The following is a 24,566-nucleotide window of genomic DNA, read 5'->3' on the forward strand; positions in this document are numbered from 1 at the left end:
CTACAAACAATGCGTTTCAGAAGGCATCAATACGCCGTTGTTACAGATATTGCGAAAATTTTCAATAGGGTCGGATTAAATCCAGAACAATGGAACATGCACCGTTTGTTCTGGCGTGAATCTGAAAACGAACCACTAGAAGAATACGTCATGACAGTAGTGATATTTGGCGAAAAGTCATCGTCGTACAATGCAGTACGTGCGATGGTTCAATGTGCAAGGCAGCACATGAGCATATATCCAGACGCATCGAACGTTATAATAAACTCATTCTACATAGACGACGGGATGTTTGGATGTGACAACCCGAATGAACTCAAGTTGCTATGCAAAGAAGTTGAAGTGCTGGGGCAAGGCCATTTTTTACTAAAAGGCTGGAGCTCGAACAGTAAAGAGGTCGAAACACATATGAATGCATCATCGTCAAGCGAAACCATCATTGGAGAAAAAGATGAAGAAAAGATACTCGGCCTGCGATGGTTAAAATCATCAGACGAGCTATCAATATTTGTCAAGCCGACGGAAGAAAGCGAAAACTACACTAAAAGAGCTATTTTAAGCAAAATAGCCAGTCTTTATGATCCGAATGGATTCATTGCACCGGTGATTGTCAAAGCGAAAATCTTAATGCAAGACATTTGGCGTTTAAAGAATATAAGCTGGGACCAATATGTGCCATTCGAAATAAGCAAAGAATGGGCAAAGATATACAACAATCTGCATCTGCTGTCCAATTTCAGAATGAAGCGTTGGATGACAACCAATAAAAAGGCAAAAATACAAATACATGCTTTCTGCGATGCATGCACAAAAGCATATGGCACCTCAATTTACGTAAGGGTGGAAAACGAAGACAAGCAGATATTTACCACCCTCTTATCCGGCAAATCAAAAGTGGCACCATTAAAAAGCATAAAAGATAATGCTACACAGGCAGAAAAAGCTAAATCTGCCCCACTAGAATGCAGCACAATTCCTAGACTCGAATTACAAGCGGCATATATGCTAAGTATCCAGCTAGAGGCTATAATACAGGCATGCGAGTTCGAAAGTGTAGATGTGACCCTCTGGTCCGATTCAATGGTAGCTCTAAGTTGGATAAGAAAACGACCAAATGAATTAAAAGCATTCGTCGCGAATAGAGTACGAACAATACAAGAAAAAACCAAGCAGTACAAATGGAAGCATGTAAGAACAGAGGACAATCCAGCTGATTTGGTCAGTAGAGGAATGTACGTGCAAAGCTTCTTGAAGAGTAAACTCTGGACAGAAGGCCCGAGCTGGCTAAAGCAGCCAGAGAGTGAGTGGCCAAAGCCGATGATGGTCATTTCCCCTGAAGAACAAAATGAAGTTAAAAAAGAATGCAAAGCCAAAGAAAATGCAGATCATGTAATGCACATGACGACTGGCAAAGAAAAAACAATGCTATATGATAAATTCCAAGATTGGGATAAAATCATAAACATAACAGCATTTACACTAAGGCTGATAGAAATAGTACGCAGAAGAGCATGCAAACAGAAAGATATCACACACAGAGGATATGTAAGAGCCGCTGAGCGAATCAAAGCGATTGAATTCTGGGTGAAGTTTGAGCAAAGACGCATGTTCAGCGAAGAAATGAAATGCATTGAAGCAGGTGAGAATCTACCACCAAAAAGCACTCTAACATCTCTGAGGCCATATTTGGATAAGAATGGCATTCTCAGAGTGGGTGGTCGCATAGATAAAGCAAACATTGCGTTTGAAAATAAGCATCAATACATCATTCCTCATAAATCAAGGCTATCGTATCTGTTGTGTAAATATGCTCATGAAGCAACTATGCATGGAGGTGCACAGTCAATGATTCAGTTCATCCGCAGAAATTTCTGGATACAAAAGATCCGATTCGAAGCACGGAATTTCATCGCCTCATGTGTTCAATGTGTAAGGCATACACAAAAAACAACAAATCAAATTATGGCCGAACTGCCAGCAATAAGACTAAAGCCAGCACCACCATTTCAGCATATGGGTGTCGATATGGCCGGCCCATACCATTTGCGGGTCTCCGAAAAGATAAATACGAATACAAGAGCACGTGCCCTTCCTGAAATGAAAGGATGGATTGCAGTGTTTGTCTGTCTAGTTACTAGAGCAGTTCATCTAGAGCCCGTGGAAGGCATGTCGGCACATGATTTTCTAGCGGCATACACAAAATTCACAAGCAGGAGAGGCAATCCTGAAAAGGTCTATAGTGACCATGGTACAAACTTCAAAGGAACAGATACCGAACTAAAAAAAGCATTCGAAGGCTGGCAAAGCGACCTAGTCCAGAGGCATGCGTACTCGAAAGGATCAGAATGGCATTTTATAACCCCATCAGCCCCACACGTAGGAGGGATCTGGGAAGCAGCAGTAAAGCAAATGAAGCATCATTTGAAGCGTGTCATTGGTACACAAAAATACTCCTTCCAAGGCATAACAACACTTTTAGCGGGTGTTGAAGCATGTCTAAATTCTAGACCCATTTGCAAAATGTCAGACGATCCAAAGGATCAAGAAGCACTGACTCCAGCACATTTTTTGATCGGCAGGCCGCTGAAACTCCCAATGCAAGAGAAATTTGAAGAACCACCACGCAGCATGAAGAGCCTTTATACGCAGATACAATTCCAAATACAAGCATTTTGGAAACAATGGTCAAATGACTATTTGCATTCGCTAATCCAACTGCCTAAATGGCGAGCAGAACAAGAAAATCTAAGCATCGGACAATTAGTTGTTATCAAAGCTGACAACATTGCCCCAACATATTGGAGTATGGGCAGAATTACCCAAACTCATAAAGGCAGCGATGGCAAAGTAAGATCTGTATCGCTAAAGACGCAAACAGGCCAGCTGGAACGTTCAGTAAGAAAAATATGTGTGCTTCCGGACGATGTTGAACTTTCCTATTGGAAGTAATCGAAACACATATGTGTTTAATGAAAGCAAAACCTACTATTAGTAAAAACAATGCGTTTTTACGGGGGGAGTGTTAGCAGTGTTGACATTCAAGTATCCACATATTAAGTGTTGCCAAGCAGGACGGTTGTCAGAGCGGCTGTCAGTACGACAGCGCGCTCTCTCTACATTTATATATATAAGTTAGTCGTAAGCGATCAGTGAAAGGAATAACACGTAAATAAAGAGAATGCAAACCACACAATAAAACACAAGTATTTTATTCTTTTCTATCACCAAACACAGATAGAAACAGTCATGTTAACACGACCTAACACCATTTTCACATATGAATAATCAATATGGGTATCATATGAAAGGCCTTGGAACGGAGATGAACAATGTAGTAAAAAAATTCCTTTATCATCATAGGTTTTACATTTTTATATATGTTTAGGTAGGTCAGTTTTAATATGATATCATATATCAATAGATTGAATTTATTTTCTTTTGTTATCAAAAAAAGAATAAACATTAATTGAAAGATGAATGAAATTGAATCTTTACATATATGATATCATATTAAAACTGACCATCCTGAACATATATAAAACCGTGTAATTTTATATATATATATGAGGGCCTGAGAGTGAAAGTGACCAACAAATAGTTTAGCGTAAAAGTGACCTTACTCCATACAAAACAGCGTGACGGTAGCATGTGTTTTGTATGGAGTTGAGTAACTTTTACGCTCAACTTTTTGTTGGTCACTTTCACTCTCAGGCTCTCATATATATATATATATATATATCTCCATATTTAAATGACAAGACATATATGAGGCTGTGAGAATGAAAATGTCAATACAGGAATAAACATTCTGAAGCGCATCAAGAAAAGAAAAATCGCAAAAGTGAATCATGAGTTCTGAATACGCAAAAGTGAACCATGAACCTCCTATGCTGCCCATGTTAATTCATGTTTCACTTTTGCATATTCAGAACTCATGATTCATTTTGACGATTTTTTTTTGGTGCGTTTCAGAATGTTTATTCCTGTAATGACATTTTCATTCTCACAGCCTCATATATATTTTCACAAACAATCGATAACAGAAATAAATTTGATCCTCACTCACTGCATACTAAGAGCGTAGCAAAGCACGCAGGGTAACGCTAGTACTAAATAAATAAAACCACTAGCAAAATTCTAGAAAAATGTGATTAAAGTAAGAAAAGAGAACCAAAATCTCTTATTTCTGGCTCAAATATCTGATGGCGCAGTTGATGCCAGAATCAATTTGAGACCCTCGATATTCGCTTTGGTTTGATTTGCAATTAAACCTTCACTCAATTCGGCGGGCTCGTGCCCCAATAAACGCACAGTTTCTACTGCATTTTTCAACGAATCTTCAATGATCTTTCTGCAACAATTGTCTTTATTTTGCATACCACGACGCCCCAGCTCTGCTAACGCAGCATGCAATTCAAAATGTAACGCACCCAAACAACGTGATTCAGCTAGAAGAATTACAAACATTGACTGTAAAAAAATGTTCTTTGAAATGATTTTAAATTAGAGTGTATTACCTGCTGTTAAGACATTGAAAACTTTCAATAGTTTTTCACACAAATCAATTTTCCTTTGCAGCTGCTCGTCGGAAATCTGCTGTAAATTTCTTGCCTCACCAGCACCAATTGCCTGACTCAATGTAAGTTCTGCATCGCAGATGTAATAATGGTTTGGCGATAACAATTTGGAATAGTGTTCGATGAATCTATTTAGTAAGAAGAAAAAAATGGATTGGGTTTTGTTTGGGATTTTTCTTTCACTTTCGAAAGTTTGTACTTACTTTGTTAACTGCTTTTCACTGTCTTTTTCCAAGGATTCTAAGTCTCTGGCAGCTCGATCAAGAATTGATCTAACGTACAATGGCTCGACTGTTCTGTCGCACGTATTACACCTGAACACGTGAAATGAGATCGTTATCATTCATGATCAATACCGTGCAAATATTTCGAAAAAAAGAAAATTGTTTTGGAAATATCAAACTTTATATGAGCTTCACCTACTTCCACACTCCATCCCACTGGTTCGAGTTTTCGGGCAAAAGAAGTCCCGTGCAATTGTCTGCCGAATTTTGTCTACATTTTATGGCACTGAAATAGGTTCCGAACTCAGTAACATCGCTGCATCTCAAACAATCGCATCGAAACATTTTCGTTTGTAATAAGTGGTTCTGTCGATTGGCCGTCCCAAATAATGCATCCGAATAGCAAATGCTCAAATGTTCACCTTTCTTAATGAGAAAAAATAACATACACAAAATAGTCCCTTATTCCTTCTCTACAGGTGGGCGGTGTAAGAGAGTATAATTCATAATCTTAATCTTACTCCCATACAAACGGAAAATTAGTATGTCTCGACATACTCTCATGCTCATAGATACTCTTTGAGTAAGAGAGTATATCAAGGGAGAAACTACTACTACCGCATAATTCATATTAATATAATCTAGTACAACACCAATTCTGATAAATTCCAAAGAATTCTGCGCAATTCAAAACAATTCCAATCTATTCCGATGTTTCTAAGTCGAATTTGATGATGATCAATTTCAAAAATTGCAAATATAGGGTCATTTGGAATCTCAAAGGAATGCTTAAGCGCATAGATGTTCAATCTTATCGAAATAACTTCAGATTTGGCGTTTTTAATTGTACATAGGTCTCACTCCCAATTCAATATTTCACTTCAAATAGGTAAAGGCTTTATGATACATAAAATATTTTCAAAATGGAAAACAGAGCTAGAATTGAGTCTTGTAGATCAAATCAAGTCAAATATGTTCTAAAAGTAAAAATCTTCAATATGCATTCAAATGAATGGTAAATGTCCCTATATTTGCGATATTTTGAGTTGATCATCACCAAATTTGACTAAGGAACATCGGAATTGTTTTGAATTGCGCAGAATTTTTTGGAATTTTTCAGAATTTGTGTTGTACTAGATTGTATTAATATGAATTACGCGGTAGTAGTAGTTTCCCCCTTGGAGTATATACTCTTTGATTTTGAGTATGTCTCGACATATTCATTTTCAAAAAAATTTCTCTAATGAATATCTCTGTAATTTTTTTTCCTCCTTAGAAAAAGTTATATATCCTCTATATGTTTTTCTGAGAGGGAAAAAAACGAGTGAGTAACTCTTTCGTAGTAGAGTTACTCTTTCGGAAAAAAATGAGTATGTCGAGACATACTCACATGAGTAGGAAAATGAGCCGGAAAATGAGTATGTCTAGACATACTCAAAATCAAAGAGTATATACTCTCTTACTCAAAGAGTATCTATGAGTATGAGAGTATATACTCGCGAATTCGCCCGCCTGTATCCTTCACCATTAATTCCTTTACCTTGATGGGATTTGGAGCCCAGAATACCAAATCAGCTTTCGATGTAAATGATTTGGTGAGATTCGGCGAACACGAATGTTCAACCAACGATGCTTGGTCGAAAATCGCAACATGTGGTGGATCAGTAAGGGGTACTTCGTGGCCTATAATTGAAATGTTTCAATTGGTTCATTTATTGTCAACGGATTCCGTGTTCGAATCTTGGCTTGCTTCGATGCTTCAGAATCGATAGCTTTTTTGCTATTGTTCAATTCTTTATTTCTTACCGTTAATTTGAACGATACCAGCAACTTTGAGAATTTCATTTTCATCCCATCGGCCGGGACATTTGAAAAATCGAGGAATAAACCTTGCAACACCTTCTCTGTCATTGCACCACTGTGTGATATGTAAATTTTTGTTCAAGAATATCGATAATTTTACTCACATTGATTACAACTGTAATCATCAATATACCTGTGGGCTTCCGCGTCGTTGATCACAGTGCGATTCTAACTGAATCAATTTGTTCCACTTGTCCGGCGAATGTTCTTTGAGCAATAGACAACGCAGTACAGTCAAACATTGATATGTGGGATGTGGATTAAAATAATTCTGAAGTGAAAATTTAGCGCCGCGTGCTACAGTTATTGCACATTCATCATGTTGTATTCGTAGAACACGCTTGTCGTTTGTACACTCAAAACATATCGGCCATCCACATTGTGAACACACTTGGTCATTGTTGATGTCGGTTTCTTCGATCCCTTGTAAACAACGAATACACACCGGACAAGTAATTTGTGATGGGCCACGAACAAGCGGTGATTCCTTCAACAGAATTTCACCAGCCTTTATGTCACGACTGGCTATCAAATATCTGCCATACTTTTCATTGCTTGCAACCTAATTTCAAAAAAGAACACGATTCCACCGCATTCAATACATTGTTCGATGTAGTAAATAATTAAACACATACCTCAAATGGTCGACACTCTCTGGAAAGATTCAAACATTTTTAATACCAAACTAAAAGAGTTTTTTTTTTTAATTTGGAAACAAATTTGTTGTGTTGATGAAATTTTTTCTAATTCTAGATGAGACTATTCAGACTGGTGATGTGATGAATTATATATAATTCATATAATAATTGTTATTTTGGTGTTGTCTTGCACTTGATGATGATAATAACGTACCGTTTGTGTCGCTTCCAGTCTCCTCGCTGATGTTCAACTGAGCAATAAAATACTTTGACACAATTCGAACATTTCAATGAACTTAGTTTTTTACACACAACACAATTGTCCATCGGTTTGAGACCATTTTCCGTTGCACGGCTCATTATTTTTCTCGTCCAACACACACAACACTCGATACACAACTATTTTTCTTGCCCAACAAAATTTCAATGGAACTATTCGGTTGTCCGTGTACACCTCTTACTATTTTCGATCAGTGTCACTCACATTTTTCAAACAATATTCGGCCACTCGCTACCAACATACTCGCGTGTGTCCGCTCATTCACCCGGTGTTCATTCGTATTTGATATTATTAATATCGCTTTATTGCGAAGTGAAAATAACAAATAACCGGGAACAACAAAAGTAAAAATGGAAAATTGAGGAAAACAGTGAGAATGTATGAAAATCACCAATTAATCGCCTAAAAATAATAGTAAAATGATATATAATTTACGCACTCGACCGCAACTTACCGTGTGTATTCTGTGTCGGTGTATATCGAAACCATACTATGTACTAAAGCACGTCTGATGTAGCTACATCAGCTATAGATAACCGGCGTAAAGTATGCTCCTCATTACAATGTCTAAAAAAATACAGCGCCCGACTATTTTTACTCTCGTGCAAGCATTACGTGAGCGAAGATTTTTACTTTCAATTGTTTTCACAATATCAAAACATTTCAAGTGATTTGTTGGGTCACCACACCCTCGTGCACATATGGATTTCAAACGTTTGAATCAGCTATTCTGTTGCTGCATCTATTGCAATTTGCAATTTCACAGAAATTTCCTTCTCCGTTATTTTTTTCAAGCTACAAAAATGGTGTGTTGTGTGCTGTCAATTGCGCTAACAATATAAGAAAAACATATAAACGATTCACCCGGTTTTCTCAAAACAGCACACATATTGATAAACCGATGTGGTGTGAGCGGCAGACACGGTAGGTATATAATATTTCTGATGTGAATATTTTTAGATTTTCCGCGCGGAATAGTACACGATGTATTACAGGAAACCTAGGCTTGAAACATCGTTCATCACATTACACATAGTAAAGACTCACACGAACGGATGACAATACTTTACCGTTTTCCCCACTTCGATCTATTTTTGTGTTACCATAACATAGCAAACACGTTTATTGCAAATCATTTTAGCATGGTTGATGTATAGTATAGTACATATTGTATACTACACTTGGGTTGCCGAATTCCAAATCATCTCAGTGATTTATGAGCATGCTTACAGTATGGTGGCGCTTATGCCTGACTGATGATTATCATTGAAATAACTTGTGGTCGATAATTATTTTTTTTTATTTGCACTTTGACTAATAACGATCAATACAATACTACAAGCAAATTTACGGAATTTAGAAAAATACACTTTTTTAATGTTTCATAACATTTTGTTTTGTTCTTTGTTTCATTCCAACATCGGATGATACATGAATATATAGCCAAATGCAAATTGGTTGCATTTTCCTTCATTGAAATTGGTTTTTTCTTTCATTTTTTTCTTTTTTTATTCAGAAAACTGCATTTTCACAATTATCAGACAAATATTAAGCAAACACAGTCGGTGAAAATACCAGAGGTAAAGGTGTCAACGGGCAAACCGTTCGGACAAATGTTGAAGGGGCCTCCAAATCTACGATTTGGTATATAACTTCTGATACTATTCGCAAATGTAGTTACAACGGACAACAGCTATTCGAAAAACGAACGATTTATTGTGTCTGTAATGTTCGAACGATTTATTGTTTGACAACTTTAACCGGAGGAATGTTATCAAATTGTTTTTTCTTCTTGAATACAAAAAAGAAACACGTTGGCAGTGTTCATAGTTAGAAAACTAATCCATTATAGTTTTATTGTTTTTTTATATTCTCTTATGCAAAGGCAAATTTGTAGTTAAATCACACAACGGAATTGTGTGGTTTTGTGTATGTCAGAATGACTTGAATTTAATCATTTTATTATTCACGAGCACAGTGGCGATTTGTAGGAAATGACGTTAATGCCGAATAAATCAAAGCTTCTTTTTTTAAAAAATATTTTTCCTCTTTTAGATCAATGATTACAGTAAAAATTATTTCTTAAATATCAAGTGTTGTGCCAATGATCAATCAAGCTAAACAAGATATACGTATATATTTGTGAGTTATCAAACCTGTTTCAACCAAAGTTCCAATTATCAAAAAAAGTTTTTTTTTTCTGTTCTGTTGCCAGCTTATTGAAAAAGTATTTCGATCTTTCGGCCTTTTTTCCACAAATCAACATGACAGGAAAATTAATAATTTGAAAGCTACAGAAATAATAGGGAAAAATGCATAAGGGAAGTCTAAGCTGCAGGGGAAAAAAACACATTGAAATATTTATTTTTGAAAAGTGTTTTCTTTCAATGACAAGAAATAAAAATTGAAATTATCAACAATTAGAAAAAGAAGTCAATGCTTATTAAGAATTGTTTTTCCGTTTGTATTAGTTCCTTTTTTAAATGCACACAAAATGAGATTCGTATTTTTTTTATATTCGGTTCATTTCTTGTCTATTAAATATAAACGCATATATTGGATCAGACAGAATTGTAAAATTTTAGATAGATTTTGTTATTCTGTGATATTTTTTTTCAGTTTAGAGGGCCCATTTTATGCTTTTTTTTCATTCTCAAAACGTGTATTTGTGTGTTGCATGTGTGTGTTTGTGTATATGTTTCCTTATGTAAGTGTGATTGTGTGCCTTAAGCTAAATGAATAATTTGAATTTTAATTTCATGTTTTTAATTTGATTTTTTTGCATTTTTTTTTTTTAGTTTTATACTTTTGCAACGTCATTTTGCATTATAAAATCGGTTCGTCTTATCATTTGTTATTCTTGTTCAATTCCAATAATCATTCTCTTTATTTCAATGCTCGTCCCCTTAAATTTTTAACCTATTCAGAAGTTGTATTTTCTTCATTAGCGAGGCAAATTGATTATTATTTCGGTAAGTAGTGAAATGTTTTTTTCAACGGTTTTCAATCATATGTAAGCTTTAGATAAGTTGATTTTTTTTATCTTTGTGGCTATTGCATTTGAAAATTACGAAGCATTCATCAACTTTCTATGCACAATAATGATGGATGCGAAAATTTCGTGATTTTATTGCAATATTTGTATTATAATTTCTTATCTTCTTTTTATTTCGTCGTATATGTAAGTAGGAGTGTTTTGTTATTCGGATTTATTTGATTTACAACAACAATATTTCGATTAAATTGTGTATGTATGCGGGCAAGTGATGCGCCAAGCAGTTAAGTTATTGCGTTTGTGTTTGTGTTTGCTTTGAATTGATAATGCAGCGGCGCGCGTTCAAGTTGTTTTTAAACATTATTCAACATTACATATATATATTCATTCGTGTTTTTTGGGGGGAGGGGGCAGTTTTGATTTATAATAACTATAATTTTTTTTCTTCATAGGTACTCGAGAATGTTAAAGAAACAGTTGAAAACCAAAAAAAAAACTGACACAAAGGCGAAAGCTCATATCTAAAATATTTTTCAGATGTATTTTTAAAACATTATATGCCATAACCATTTGTAAAAAAATGAGCTAACGCATTTCTACACACACAAAAAACGAATTTGAAAAGTTCGACTCTGAGCCATTTATGTATTGTTTTCATCATCATTTTCGTATTTCATTTGAAAAAGGGTTTTAAAAACAACAACAAAAATGAAATGATAATATATCAGTTTGAAATGATGTTCCATTCAAAAAGTGAAATAAAAGAAAAATGTTCTATTTTTTCATGTAGGAAAAATAAAGAAAAATTGATTTACTCTTGTCATAATATTCATTTGCTACATTTTTTGTCGTTGACAATGTCGAAATTCTAATCGAAAATGCAAAAAAAGAATCGAAACTAAACCATAGAAATAATACACAATGATAATGTAAACTTAAAAATACATTACATAATAAAAAAATACATTGTTCAATTACAAGTTGCTCTTCATATTTTTCTTCATATTTTTCTTCTTTTCTCTTTACTTCGTTAATTATAAAGGTTTTTCTTCCGTTTTCCAAAATCTAAATTAAATTAATTGTTTGCATCAATATGTTGATCATCTTTATTGAGTTTGTTGTTGGATTTCGATTTTCTCAACTGTCATGTCCGGGTTCATAGCTGTTGCCTCCTGCGAATGGACGATACAAAAATAAAATTAGTTCTGTTATCAATTCGGTAAAACGGTATGAATTCGTACCTGAATTGCTTCAGCTAAAGCTTTGTCATGATCGATTGGGTCACCGTCAGATTGAATTGTAATTTTCTGCTCCACACGAGTTTCAACAATGCCATCACGCTCAGTTTTGTACTGTAATCATGAATTAATTTGTTATTTCATTAAAATAAATCAAAACTATTCTCGTGGAATTGGGAAGGTTTTTTCTATCAGCCACTTACGGTGATTGTTTCTACGGTTCGTGTTTTGCTGCTAACGGTTTGGGTGGAAATGATTTCGCCTTCGGCCGTGTAACCCTGGCTATTATCGCCGAGTATAACATGTCGCTGTTCGCCGTCCGATGGTATTTGGTCCACTGTTGTCGAAATCTCCGTTGTCGTTGGTGGTGCTGCCGATGTTGTTGCGGCTGTTGTCTGTTCAAAAATTAGGAACAAAATGTCTCGTTTATTTTTCACCAAAATATTCATTTCGAAATTATCAGGGAGTGGTTTTAAAAAATAATATGCGTCTATAAATTTTTCAAGGTCACAATAAACTGTCCGTCGAATAATACTTTCTTAGGCTACACACAAACACACAACAGCAAGTAAACAGCAGATCGTGCATACATTGAAGTGAGTGGAAAATTTGGAAAAATCGAAAACCTACGACATCATTTGCCTACTGATTTTTACTCATGGTTACCAGCATACCATCATTTGAATGACAACAACATTGAATACAAACCTTTTGCTCAATGGTTACGTTCTGATCGTCTGGCCCGTCGATTGGAGTACCCGAATCGCCAGAACTTGTTGACGAAACGCTATCTCGTCGCTTAAACTACATAATTTTTAATTGAAAAACACCGTTTAAAAAATGATAATGAAAAAAAAAAATTATGTACGAATAACTTGAAAAAAAAACATGAGAATTGCGCGATAAAATTTTTAATGCGCGAAAAAAATAATTTTTCATACAAATTTTAAGTAAAATGATGAAAATTGAACAAAATATGTAAGTGTCATGCTCAAAAAAAAAATTAACGATCGATAACACAAAAAACAATTCAAAAGCAATTTCTGTTTCGCATCAATCTAATAATTTCAAATCGTTCGTTCAAACACTAGGATCAAGCTTAAATACCTGTTCACCGCTGGTAACAGTGGCCGTTGTCTTAACCTCTTGCGTAACAACACGCTGCTCTTGACGATTCAAATTATGCGTGGTTGTTGTCGCAACGGTTTTTTCTTCGAGCTGCTGCGTTTTGGCATTTTTACCTAAATCTTCATGTGTGGTGGCCGTACGCGTGGTGACTGCCGTTGCAGTTACATATGCTCCGGACTTATCTTCGGGGTCAGCCTTTTTATCGGATTTAAGGTTTTCGTTTTTTTTAGTTAAATCACAGCAACGCAACATTTTTTTGGTTATTGTGGATCATTTGATTAGGGCATGATTTTAATTGGGAATAAAAACACAAAATTATATTGATTGAAAAAAAAAATCAAGAGATAAATGCAAAAAAAAAACTAAAACCAAAGGGGAAAAACGAAAAACTGAAAATGGGGTTAGTATTCTTCGCGAGGGACTTTTGTGATATAAAATATGCAAATAATGCGTGAAGAAGTGTTGTTATGAAAAAAAAAAAAAACAAATCAAAAAAATGTTATGCGTGATCTGAGCAACATCTTGGTTTTTTTTCGCTTTATTTTACAAACCTTTCACCCGAAGTTTATAAATAGACAACCCAAAGGCCAGACTTTGAACAAATCAAACTTCTAATTGCTAAAATCATCGTCTAAACAAACATACAAGCAACTGCGGACAGTAATTGAACTACTCAAATTCAATTGAAAAATACTTCTACACTAAGTTCAAGTATTCGAACGCAGCCATCGCAAAACAACCCTTGATTAGCTGAGTTTATAATGTTTAATCAAGCATTTAATTTAGTTTCCGTGTTCTCAAAGTGTTATGTTTTTTTAACTCTATAATGTAAAAGCTAAAGATTTTCAAAAATAGAATTGTACAAAACAAATTGAAATGGTTTAAAAAATTAATTTAAAAAAGAAATAGTTGAATTTTGGTAAAATTTTGAATTTCGGTTGATAGGTTATGAAGATTTGGTTTGAAATGGTATATAACAGCGAATGAGCTACTTCGATAGATTAGGAAATGAGAGGCTAAATCTACACACATTCCAGCAATGAAAAATGTTAACAGACATAATAGTAGTGTATTGGGGACACATATTAATATAGACAAAGACAGACAAATGGGAATGGTATAAAGCCAACAGATTTTGTCTGGTTAGTAAATGCATTTTCGTTTTTTTCTTCTTCTAATCCATTGATTTCAATTGAAAGCATCCAGCCACTAAACATTGACAGATAGAAATAGATTTTTTTTTGTTTTGAGGTAACAAATATGCAAGCGGGTTTCGGTTACTAAAAACGTACATCATTTCATTGACATAAAACGGAGACGTTCAGAATCCATTCTGCCCAAAAAATTGCAATTAGCAAACTGTGTGTTGTAGTTCTACGTTCTAGACACGGTTTCTTGAATTAAATAACTAAATGAACAACCGGTGCCATAGTTTAGCTTCATATATCACAATTTCGCTTGAGCATATGTCGTTACACACAAAATACTTTGCTTATTAAGATTTCATGTGTACCTTGTGTTCTTGTGTAGAGAATAAGACTTCGCCGGTGCCCAAATTGTGAATTTCCTCCTCGACATTGTGTGTGACACCGCCATCATTTTTGGTCAGCACCTGTTTGGTTGTTGTTTTCACAACGGTCGGCGTATTTGATTTTTGTGATGTCGTCGTGGTTGTTGTCGTTCGTACGGAATCATCTCCGTATGGTTCAATGTCATCGTCTGAGCTACCGCCTTCAGCCACTTGCTTCACAACAGATGGTCCCAAATGCTTGATTCCTTCGAAGAATTGATCGCGTGAAATTGGCGTCGTTGTGGTTTGAATTGTCACTTCGCGTCCGAAATGTGTTGGATCGATTTGAGCGTAGTTCAAAATCTTTTTGCCGGTTACCGGATCAGTGACTGCTGTCTCTTCCGAAATATCCCCTGTTTTTTTTTCAGTGATTTATTTGATGTTAGACACCGCTTTCAATTATAAATCCGACTATTTTTTGCACAAAACCACACCACATTCAATTCACTATTTGCAATAACTAAATGAACCAGAAATTCTAACCAAAAAAAAAACAAACGTCGATTGCCAGTAGATTGAATGAAGTATGGCTATGTGTAAAGAACTCGTTTCTAACCTGTTTCTGGATCTATGTGACCATATTCGGTCTTTATTCGGCCGGTTACTGGATCAATTTCGCCGGATAGTGTCATTGTTTGTGTTACTGTTGTACGAGCGCCAGCAATTCGTCTATGTGAACATTGAAATTTTAGCATTTTGCTCAAATATAACATCCATTTAATTATCTCTTTGTCCCGAATTTGATAATACTTATCGCATAAAGTCCATTCGAAAATTCGAAATAAACCGTATCAAGTCCTGGGACAAAGACACTCAAATGTATATTTAAACAAGCACTTACGGATCATTTGGATCGACTTGGATGATTTCGCCGGTGATTGGATCAACCATGTTGTATACGTAAACCGTTTTATTGAAAACATTTCGAATGGCTCCGGATGATGGATCGCGTACAACTTCACTGGCTGGCACTTCCTTGGGCACACCACGTTCATCTTTCTTTGTTATCAAAATGATCTTGATGAGAACTAATTTGCCGGTTTTTGGATCAACTTTCGCCACTTTTGTGAACACTTCGTTTGATTCATCGTCAACTTGTGAGGCAACAAACAATGGATCACCATTTTCATCAACATCACCGCTGGCGATGAACAATTGACCGGATTCATCGGTTTTCGTGATATTCGATTCGACGGCTGTGTGTTTCTTGATTTGATTGGTTTTCGGGTCCAGGTATCCATAAATGGTGATGATGTAGCCCTTTGGATCGACTTGAGTCGAAACATAAACCGTTTCATTTGTAATTGGATCTTTGCTTTCTGGTATCCACAATTGATTAGTTTGTGGATCGACAATGATATCTTTGCCAGTGATTGTTGGAGTAGAGACCATTCCGCTGACTGGATCAATTTTGCGATGAACGATGCGCAACGATAAAATTCGACCATAATCCTTGTCCAATTTTTTGTTCTTGGGATTGATTTCATTGCGCAAAATAACTTGTCCGGTGATTGGATCAAATTTGACGTCCTTTTTCTCAAGTTTACCGCTCTTTGGATGCTTGAATGTGATTGTACTTGATGGAATGTCCAATTCACCATAGCTTGTGGTGATTGTATTCTTATCGGGATCATATTGACCTTGAGTTACATCGACTACAGCTGATTTTGGTTCGATGATTCCTTTCTTTGCATCATATTTGCCCGAAATTGACGTCACTTCAACGACTGGCGATTCCACTTCTGGACCCAAGTTAATAATTTGACGAATATTGTTGTCCGGTTTTCCTTTGCTATCAACGCCACCAGCAATAATAATTTGGCCCGATGCATCCAAAGTGATTGGTTTTGTTGTGGATGTTTTGCCCGATTTATCAGTGGTGGTGACCTCCTTTGCAGCTGGATTAATCAAACCGTATTTGGTTTGAATGGTTCCATTTTGTACATTCAAAATACCGCGTGAGCGTTCCAATTGTGCCTTTGAGAAATCAACTTTTCCATCCGGACCAGCAACACCGACGATCGTGACGATTTCAATTATGGCATTCTTCTGAGGTACGATGGCAACTGGTTCGCCTGCTTTTTGTGCAGCTGCTGCTGCTACTGGTGCAGCTACTGACGCTGTAATCTGTTGAGCTCGACTACCTGGCTGAGCTGCAGCAGTAACTGTAGTGGTGGTAGTGGCGGCAGCAGGTTTTGGTGGAGTAGTTTGTTTCGGTGTAATGGTCGAGGTGGCTGGTTGTTGCTGTTGTTTTGGTGTCATGGTTGAAGTAGCGGTAATCGAAATGGAGGCCGGACCAGTTGGTGTGGTTGGCGTTGCTACTTTGACGCTTGTCGGTACTTTCGGTGGTGTAACAGCCTTAGCTTGATGTGTGGTCTTGATTTCGGCTTGTTTCACAGGTGTTGTTGCTGTTCTTTTCTCTTGGACCAATGTCGGCACCTGGACTTTCGGATAATCAATGCGTACCAAAACAATTTCACCGGTCTGAGGACGGACGCGTGCCGTTTTGGTGACAACATTCTTTGTGTCTGGTTCAATGATCGATGTTGCAAATATTGGCTCTCGAGTGGTTTCATCCACTTCACCGGTCGAGGTGTACAGTGCACCGTCAACATTGTTTGTCACGCAAACGCTGGGCAAGAGTTTGGTTTGCTTTTCGATTTCATTGGTCTTTGGATTGACTAAACCATAGACAATAGTGATAGTGCCGGTTTTTGGATCCAGTTGTGAGCTTGTGTAGTAGTTTGGTTCATTACTTTTTGGATCTTTGCTGCCAGCAATCCAGATTTTATTGGTTTTATCAACAACAACATCTTTGCCATCGGCCGAATTAACAACCTTGCCAGCTGGGTCAACGCGACGATTGACAATCTTCAAGCTCAGAATTTGCGCATAATCCTTATCAGATTTACCTGGATTCTTGGGATTGATGACATTTTTGATGATAATTTGTCCAGAAACCGGATCCACTTTGAAGTCCTTGGTTTTACCGTCGCTCAATGTAATCGTATGCTTCACTAAATCCAGTTGGCCATATTTTGTGTCGACCTTATTCCCATTCACCTGTCCAGTTGTGTTTTCAATCGTTGATGTCTTCGAGTCAAGAATTCCCTTCTTGTCCACTTTACCAATGACCGAAGTTACCTCGACGACTGGATCGATTTGTGAGCCAAGTGCAACTACTTGGTGCAGATTTGGATCGTATTTTCCTTTAGCATCGGTTGCGCCAGCAATTGTGAATAAGCCGGTGGCTTTGTCGTATTTTGCTTTCTTCGATGTTGGTTTCCCTGTTTTTGGGTCGATCAATCGGATTTCGCTGGTTTTCAAATCGATGATTCCATATTTTGTGTCGATGGTGTCATTATTCAAATCCAACAAACCGCGTGAGCGTTCAATGGCGCCGTTGGCAATATCGACATTTCCTTGAGCATCCAATTTGCCAGTGATACCAGTTACGTCAATGACTGCCTTATCCTGAGGTGCAATGCAAATAATTTGGCCCAACGAATTGTCAAGTTGTCCGGTGGTTGGGTTTGCAACACCGCCCGATGCAAAATGAATATTTCCGGTCTTGGTATCTTTTGCGCCTTGATAAGTGTCGGTGTTGCCACTCGAATTGATGATTTGCAATGTGGATTTCTCTGGGCTCAAGAGACCATATTTCGTTTCGATGCCATTTTCAGTTAAAATACCAGTCGAATGTTCAACGACAGCGCTTGGGTTGGCGGTATCGATGCGTTTGGTTTTTGGATCAAGACTTGAAATGAGCACCAAAATCTTGACACGCTTCTTTTTAGCATCAGGTGCGACCACTGGGACAATGGGCACTTTTGAATCTTCACGTTCGGCGTCGAGGAAGGCGCCGCTGTGTGGATCGCCACGTGATTCGCCAGTAGGTCTGTATAAGCCGGCCGCAATATCAGATGGTTTTTCTGCGCTGGTTGGCGAATAAGATTTGCTGGCTTTGAGTGGAGCCGAAATGTCAATGGTTTTCGGTATTTTATCCTTGCTCTTCGGACTCAATTCACCCGATTTCAATTTTTCGGCTTGCTGACGAAGGGCATCATCATCACCTGGTGCATAATTGAAAGCGTAACCAGTTGCGCGACGTGCCTGCGAGTTTGGACTTAGCTGACCACCATCTGAATCACGTTTTGCTTTCGAGACTGGATCCTCGTCGTAGCGGAAAGCGCCCGGAGTGAAAGTGCGTCGCGTTGGACTTGCATTGTCATCGTTTTCGGTATACTCATATGGACGTGTGTGGCTCGGTGAACTTGGTTTTTCTTGTTGTTTTGCATCCTTTTCCGGTTGCTGTTCAGTTATAGCAATCGCAAGTTTTCTCTCCTCTTTACCTTTGTCCTTATCGCCCTTATCTTTCGGTGATTTGCGACCAGACGAGAATAGGCCACCCTATTTTGATTCATTTGCAAATTTTCGCATATTCCAAACAATTGCATTCAAGCAGGGAGGTGATTACAATTCATGTGTGCGGATTTTTTGTTTTGTTTTATTGGAGAAAAGAAAAGAAAAAAAAAGAAAAAAAAACAAATGAAGAAAAACCAATTCTCAACTCAAAATATGGAATAGAATGAGCTAAATGTGTTGGGAAACGGCGAGAATGATATCCGATTCTAAAAGATTTCGCCAATTATACTGTCAGATCGTACGATTGTCAAACCCAAACGAAAAATTATGCACAAAAATTAAAAGAAAAATCGATAAATCTTCAGCTTTTGTTTGTGTATATTTGGTGTTGTGAACGATTACGCAATGAAAAGTGCTGTCCGGAGCACACTAAAAACTGTCTTTGCATGATAATTTCGGTTGCAACATTTACGGAGAGCTTCTATTTACAAATTGATGTTGTTTAGTGAAAAAGAAGGCTTCAATTTAACTCTAATATGTATTTTCTTACAGAAGAAAAAAATCAAACGAAACGAGAAAATTACAAATCGGCGGAGGGCTCAATCAACAAAATAATTCAAATATCAAAATTTGCATTATAAAATATGCTCAAAATCTCGCAAAAGTTTTGATATCGTTTCGACTTAAGCACAGTCCGTGAAAACTAACAAATTCGATGTATTCAAAATAATTAAAACTCTGATATAAATTTGAACAAAAAATTGCAATGATTCAAATTCAAAATTACTGTTGTCATTGTCAATTCCAAGCGAGCGATACAAATAGAAACGGATAAATAAAGGAAAACACATTCGGCATTTGAAAAATATATAGTCAACAAAGGGTTTGTTTACCTTGCGTTTGTCCCCTTTCTTATCCTTATCCGGTGAATCTGCTTTGACTGGTGTGTCCTTGGCATCATTACCTGCAAATGCGGTTAAATTTTGTATTATAACTGAATTCAAACGGTTTTAATTCCACCAACTCACCATTAACGTTCTCATTTTCTTTGTTCTTTCCAGATTTGCCACTTGGCGGAAGAACAGCAACACCGCCGGCTGGCTTCTATAATTTAGCAAAATGACATGCACAAATTAGAATTGAATAAATAAAATTCTTTTACATTCAGAATATTTCTCTAAAATCTGGTGAACTGAAATTCTCCAAATTAAAGTCAAACGCAAAATTAAATATTGTTGAGAAAAGGCTATTGATTGCTAACACTTATGCAAACTCATTTGCTGTACATTTTTAGCAATACTTAGGCTAAAAATTATGAAGCGAATAATTTCATGCATTCAATAGGCAATCAAATATGGGTATGGAAAATCAATATTTGGATATAAAAATTATATATGTATATATACATTCTAATAGTTCGCATGCATTGAACAATTCACACGTGATACAATGTACATAAACCGAATGCTTGCGACTGGATGGTCAATATTTATCAATGGGTTTCATTTTGATGGAATAAATAGACAAGTCTGGTTTTGAAAAATGGACCGAACAAAAAAAAAATCTACGTCATGATTTGCACAACAACTTTTGGTGTTCTTTACTTTTATCAGCAAAAATACATATTCAAAACTTGACCAATCCAGGCGCTTGATCCCTCAAATCTTGTTTGTAAGACTGGATCGTCGGAAAGCGGCCGAAAAATATCTCAAATAAGTCTTTTAAATGCGTTTATATAAGCAAAAACAATCGACTCAACCAATATACTTATGCATACGTGTATGTGTATGTGTGCGTGAAAAACTTTGCTTAAGCCTATTCTAAATGCATTGTGTATAATGATTCATGTTGAATAAATTTTGTTGGTTGTTCAATTTCGTCAAAAGTAACTTCAAACCAAAGTAAATCCCTTCAATTTTGAATGCAAAAGCTTTAAAGTGTGAATTGTGTTTATTTTATCTCCGTCGAAAGTTTAAATACAATTGTCTACAGATCGAATAAACCGAAGTAGTTGAATATTTGATGCTGATTTTGATTGGAAAAGCATAGAATGCAAGCATAAATACCTTAAACAGAAAATACCAATTCGGACAATCAAAATGATTCAAATAGAAAAATACACAAAATAAACAAACAACGAGAGACCAAAAGCAAATTCATCTGGATCATCCACTATGTGATTGGATTCGTGACTTTTGATGGCGTTTGCATTTGATTCGAACTTTAGAGCATACTATCCAATTCAATAATCAAATTCGATTGCAATCAAAAATTGAAAATACAATGCACACAACGGCAAAATAAGAGACCATAGACGTAATAAAAATATATAAAACAATCCAGAAACTGAATTCAAAGCAATAACACAATCGACGATTGAAAAAGGAATTCCAACGAGTCGGAAATAAACAAAACGAAACGAATAAAATATTTATAAATTGATAAAGAAAACAAATAAACAATGATAAAATGAATTGGATTGAATAGAAGTTAAGTTAGTTAATGTTAACCTGATTTGAGGTGGAAGTAGTGGCGATTAGTGTATTATTTGGTCCGATGGCACCGGTTTCATATTCACCCTCTAATGAACTCTGAGACGATGCCGAAGCAGTACCAGTACTTGATTCACGTTTCAACTAAATATATCCGATGAATATTCGTTTGACGAATGTGAGTGAATTTGTGGTTAGTGATTTTGGTGTTTTTGATGTGTGCGCGTGGTTGGTTGTGCACAATTATTATTTATCAACTCAATTTAAATACAAAACTTGACGAAATTTACGCAGTTATCAGCGGCCGCATTTAAATGAAGCAACAACCAAAGTTATAACACAATTAATAGGCATATCGACTTCGTTTAAATGATTGCTGATCAACTAGCGAGATAACAACTCATTTTTCTTGAAGCCTATAAATGAATTGAACCCCCCAAAAACTCTGAACACTTTTCAATTAAATCACATATATCTATATTTTTTTCTCATTCGTCGTGTTTTGCCTATCTAAAACGTGGAAGTACAGATTTACATTTTCGATATATTATTAATATGCTATTGTCCAACATATTTATTATTAAATTATGAATACAATTTTGATACCCAGTTATGTTGGGATTTTTTTAAACTTAATAACGTTATTAAGATTCAGCATAATAATAACATAATATGTTACGCAATATGTTGGATTTTTCTTAATAATATGTTAATAAGATACCAACATATTTGCAAATATATTATTAAGATGGCGGATTAAGAAAAATCCAACATATTTCGTAACATATTATGTTATTATTATGCTGAATCTTAATAACGTTATTATTATGTTATGTTGGACCAAATATATCGGCCGTTATTATTATGTTATTAAGTATAGTTAATAATATATTATTGCCCGTAAATCTGTACGTGGAAGTGTAAATTTTTATGTCATGAATAGTAAACATGAGAAATATGTGCATTCCATGAAATGAATTTATGAATAAGAATTTTTAGTTCATAAACAAGAACAAAACCACATCTCTTCAAATGCAATAATGCAATCAAAAACCATAGCATGAACAAATGGAAACAATAGTAACCCGAATATGTAATGAATTTTTGATCATAATGCCCCGGACGGATAGCATGCTTCTGTGTTTTTATTACATTAGAGTATGCTGTCCGTCCGGGGCGTTATGACCGCCACTCAAACAAAATAAATTTGATAGCAAGACGATAGTTATAAATTATAACTATATGGTTAATTTTTGTGTGTAATAACAAAAAGATAAAATGTCGAAAGAATTGGATAAAGAAAAATCAATCACAAAATGAAGAAAAAAAAAACTATCCCGTTCAATTCTAATCAAGTGTTGAACTATGTGGTTTAGCAGAGTCAAATGAACGAAAAGAAAATCCTAATTTTCTCTTATACAAATAGCACAAGTGGTTTTTAAGCTATCGCTTGAATTTCTAATTCACGACATAAGAAACGAATTAAGAAAAACAAAATCAAGAATCTATTCATTGAAAATTGGTATCAATTTGTTGCTGGTTATGTGATTTGATGTGAAAATAAGTGTGTTCAATGTTCATTAGTTAAAAGAAGAAGTGGTTCGTGATTCTAGATGTTACCGACTGTGTCGACTGTCACTTTAAGATGTTGAACTTATGTGCTTTGCTAACCTGTTCCTTTTTGCCTTTCTTCAGTGGACTACGTGATTGGCGTGGTGAATCCAATTCGGGGATATGATCCGGTGGATGTGACATTGTATGCCGCTTGCTAGCATCTTTATCTTCTTTACGCTCAAGAGCGAGACCTGCGAATAGTTATGAATCAGTGAATTAATTCCAATCATTGCATTCCATCCAATTCAATGGAATATGTTTTTTTTTGTTTTCAAACTACCGTCCATGCTGCGACTGGTTAGTCGTTTTCCGGTTAAGCTTCGTTCAAACTGTGGTGCTGGCCGATCAACTGGTACTTTCTTCGTCTGGTACATTGTTCGACCCGAGTAACGAAACTTCGATCCCAATTTCGGAAACAAACTGTTTTCGACCGTTTCCGGTGTCATCAAACGGAAGAATGTGTGATGTTCAACGCATGCCTTCCATAATTTTTTGGCGGCACGATGATTGGCCAATTTGAAGCCAATCGTCGATTCGTACTGCTCAAATTCCCCAGGTCGGATTTTTATGTAGAAATTGTGGCGTTTGTAGGAGATTTTCAAAATTTTTGGCCATGCAAAACGATTTATGCGCAATCTGTAAATTAGACAGTTTAGCATTAGGTTCATTCACCGGTGTGTTTTTTTTCCTGTTCTATCACGAAAACGAAACCAATATTTTTTTTTCATTGCTTACTTGTCACGATAAACCAGCAAACCGGTCGCACAAACACCAAGCATAATATCAACACCTTCGGAATCTTTGGCTGGATGCAAATCCACACCGTACATCGCCAACTTTTTGGCATTTTCCAAGTAATGTAGTTCGGCTTCGGCTGGCGTTTGACCGCGATGCGTTTTATGCAAATCAATCACTTTGTTTTCCAGCTCAGGCGTTTGATCTGGAGCAAATTTGAACTCTGACACATAGCTGCGATCCTTGTGATCGTTTGGATCGTAGTCACCTAATTCCGATTGCACTAAATAAGAACCGAGTAGCGCATGTGTCACAAACGAACATGGCAAACGCCCTTCCAAAATGTCGTTTCTGACCTAAAATTTATTCAATGTAATTCATTTGATTAGTTTGCTGCTCAATCGAATATCGAATTGAGGACAGTATCGATGTACACACAGAAATAAAATGTGGTAGGTTTGTGCTATCTACTGGTGGAGAGTATGATTACCACAAGTCTTAGAAAAGTTACCCCACGCACCAAACTATTACTATGCACAGAACACATGCATTTTTTGGTTGGAAAATTTTCGGAAAAGCGCTACTGTGGGAAATTGGGAAATCGGGGAAAGTTCAGACCAGTCTCAATCGATCAAACATGTGTTTCAAGATTGCTGAGCATCTCAGCATTTCGTAAGGCACGGATATATCCGAGCATATCGACGACGAATACTGTATAATACAGTGGCGTGTGTTGCTACGTGCAGCCGCAACGACTCGAACGAAGTGTGTTCAGTTGATGTGGCTGCACGCAGAAACAACATACACATTCCGGTCGAGTCATTGCGGCTGCACGTAGCAACACACG

The 24,566-nt window shown here is 36.4% G+C and overlaps 3 protein-coding genes and 1 long non-coding RNA gene across 6 annotated transcripts in view; 2 read left to right on the forward strand and 2 right to left on the reverse strand.

Moving 5' to 3' along the window:
* Positions 1-96: 96 nt before the first annotated feature.
* On the forward strand, positions 97-2,949 carry LOC129575100 (uncharacterized). Its single transcript, XM_055458028.1, has one exon. The coding sequence runs from the start codon at positions 97-99 to the stop codon at positions 2,947-2,949; it is 2,853 nt and encodes a 950-aa protein (XP_055314003.1).
* A 276-nt stretch (positions 2,950-3,225) lies between these two features.
* Positions 3,226-8,176, reverse strand: LOC129575184 (SET domain-containing protein SmydA-8). 2 transcript variants are annotated; one of them, XM_055458204.1, is made up of 10 exons: positions 8,037-8,176; positions 7,517-7,882; positions 7,300-7,318; positions 6,798-7,226; positions 6,608-6,719; positions 6,342-6,484; positions 5,001-5,227; positions 4,781-4,891; positions 4,518-4,705; positions 3,226-4,448 (listed from the first exon to the last, which is right to left on the reverse strand). In XM_055458204.1, exons 2-10 carry the CDS (start codon positions 7,660-7,662, stop codon positions 4,192-4,194), a joined length of 1,632 nt encoding a protein of 543 aa, XP_055314179.1. In that variant the 5' UTR covers positions 7,663-7,882; positions 8,037-8,176; the 3' UTR covers positions 3,226-4,191. The 2 variants fall into 2 exon arrangements, with proteins under 2 accessions (XP_055314179.1, XP_055314180.1); XM_055458205.1 differs by lacking the exon at positions 8,037-8,176 and having other exon boundaries at positions 7,517-7,973.
* Positions 8,177-8,185: 9 nt separating this feature from the next.
* On the forward strand, positions 8,186-9,143 carry LOC129575191 (uncharacterized). 2 transcript variants are annotated; one of them, XR_008688761.1, is made up of 2 exons: positions 8,186-8,506; positions 9,099-9,143. It is a non-coding gene; the product is annotated as an uncharacterized LOC129575191 (long non-coding RNA). The 2 variants fall into 2 exon arrangements; XR_008688762.1 differs by lacking the exon at positions 8,186-8,506 and adding an exon at positions 8,812-8,863.
* Positions 9,144-9,942: 799 nt separating this feature from the next.
* LOC129575174 (protein 4.1 homolog) overlaps positions 9,943-24,566 on the reverse strand; it is a gene marked incomplete in the record, with an annotated part of 34,748 nt that continues 20,124 nt past the window's right edge. The window contains 14 exon segments of the mRNA XM_055458180.1: positions 9,943-11,749; positions 11,819-11,929; positions 12,019-12,210; positions 12,524-12,619; positions 12,923-13,138; positions 14,457-14,866; positions 15,070-15,182; positions 15,355-18,923; positions 19,772-19,842; positions 19,907-19,982; positions 21,389-21,514; positions 23,042-23,175; positions 23,265-23,620; positions 23,720-24,075. Of these exon segments, the coding sequence (XP_055314155.1) occupies positions 11,684-11,749; positions 11,819-11,929; positions 12,019-12,210; positions 12,524-12,619; positions 12,923-13,138; positions 14,457-14,866; positions 15,070-15,182; positions 15,355-18,923; positions 19,772-19,842; positions 19,907-19,982; positions 21,389-21,514; positions 23,042-23,175; positions 23,265-23,620; positions 23,720-24,075 (5,892 nt within the window).

The sequence above is a fragment of the Sitodiplosis mosellana genome, unplaced genomic scaffold, assembly GCF_009176505.1.
Source record: "Sitodiplosis mosellana isolate CC-2019 unplaced genomic scaffold, AAFC_SMos_1.0 Smas_scaffold_6166, whole genome shotgun sequence".
NCBI classification, from domain to species: Eukaryota; Metazoa; Arthropoda; class Insecta; order Diptera; family Cecidomyiidae; genus Sitodiplosis; species Sitodiplosis mosellana.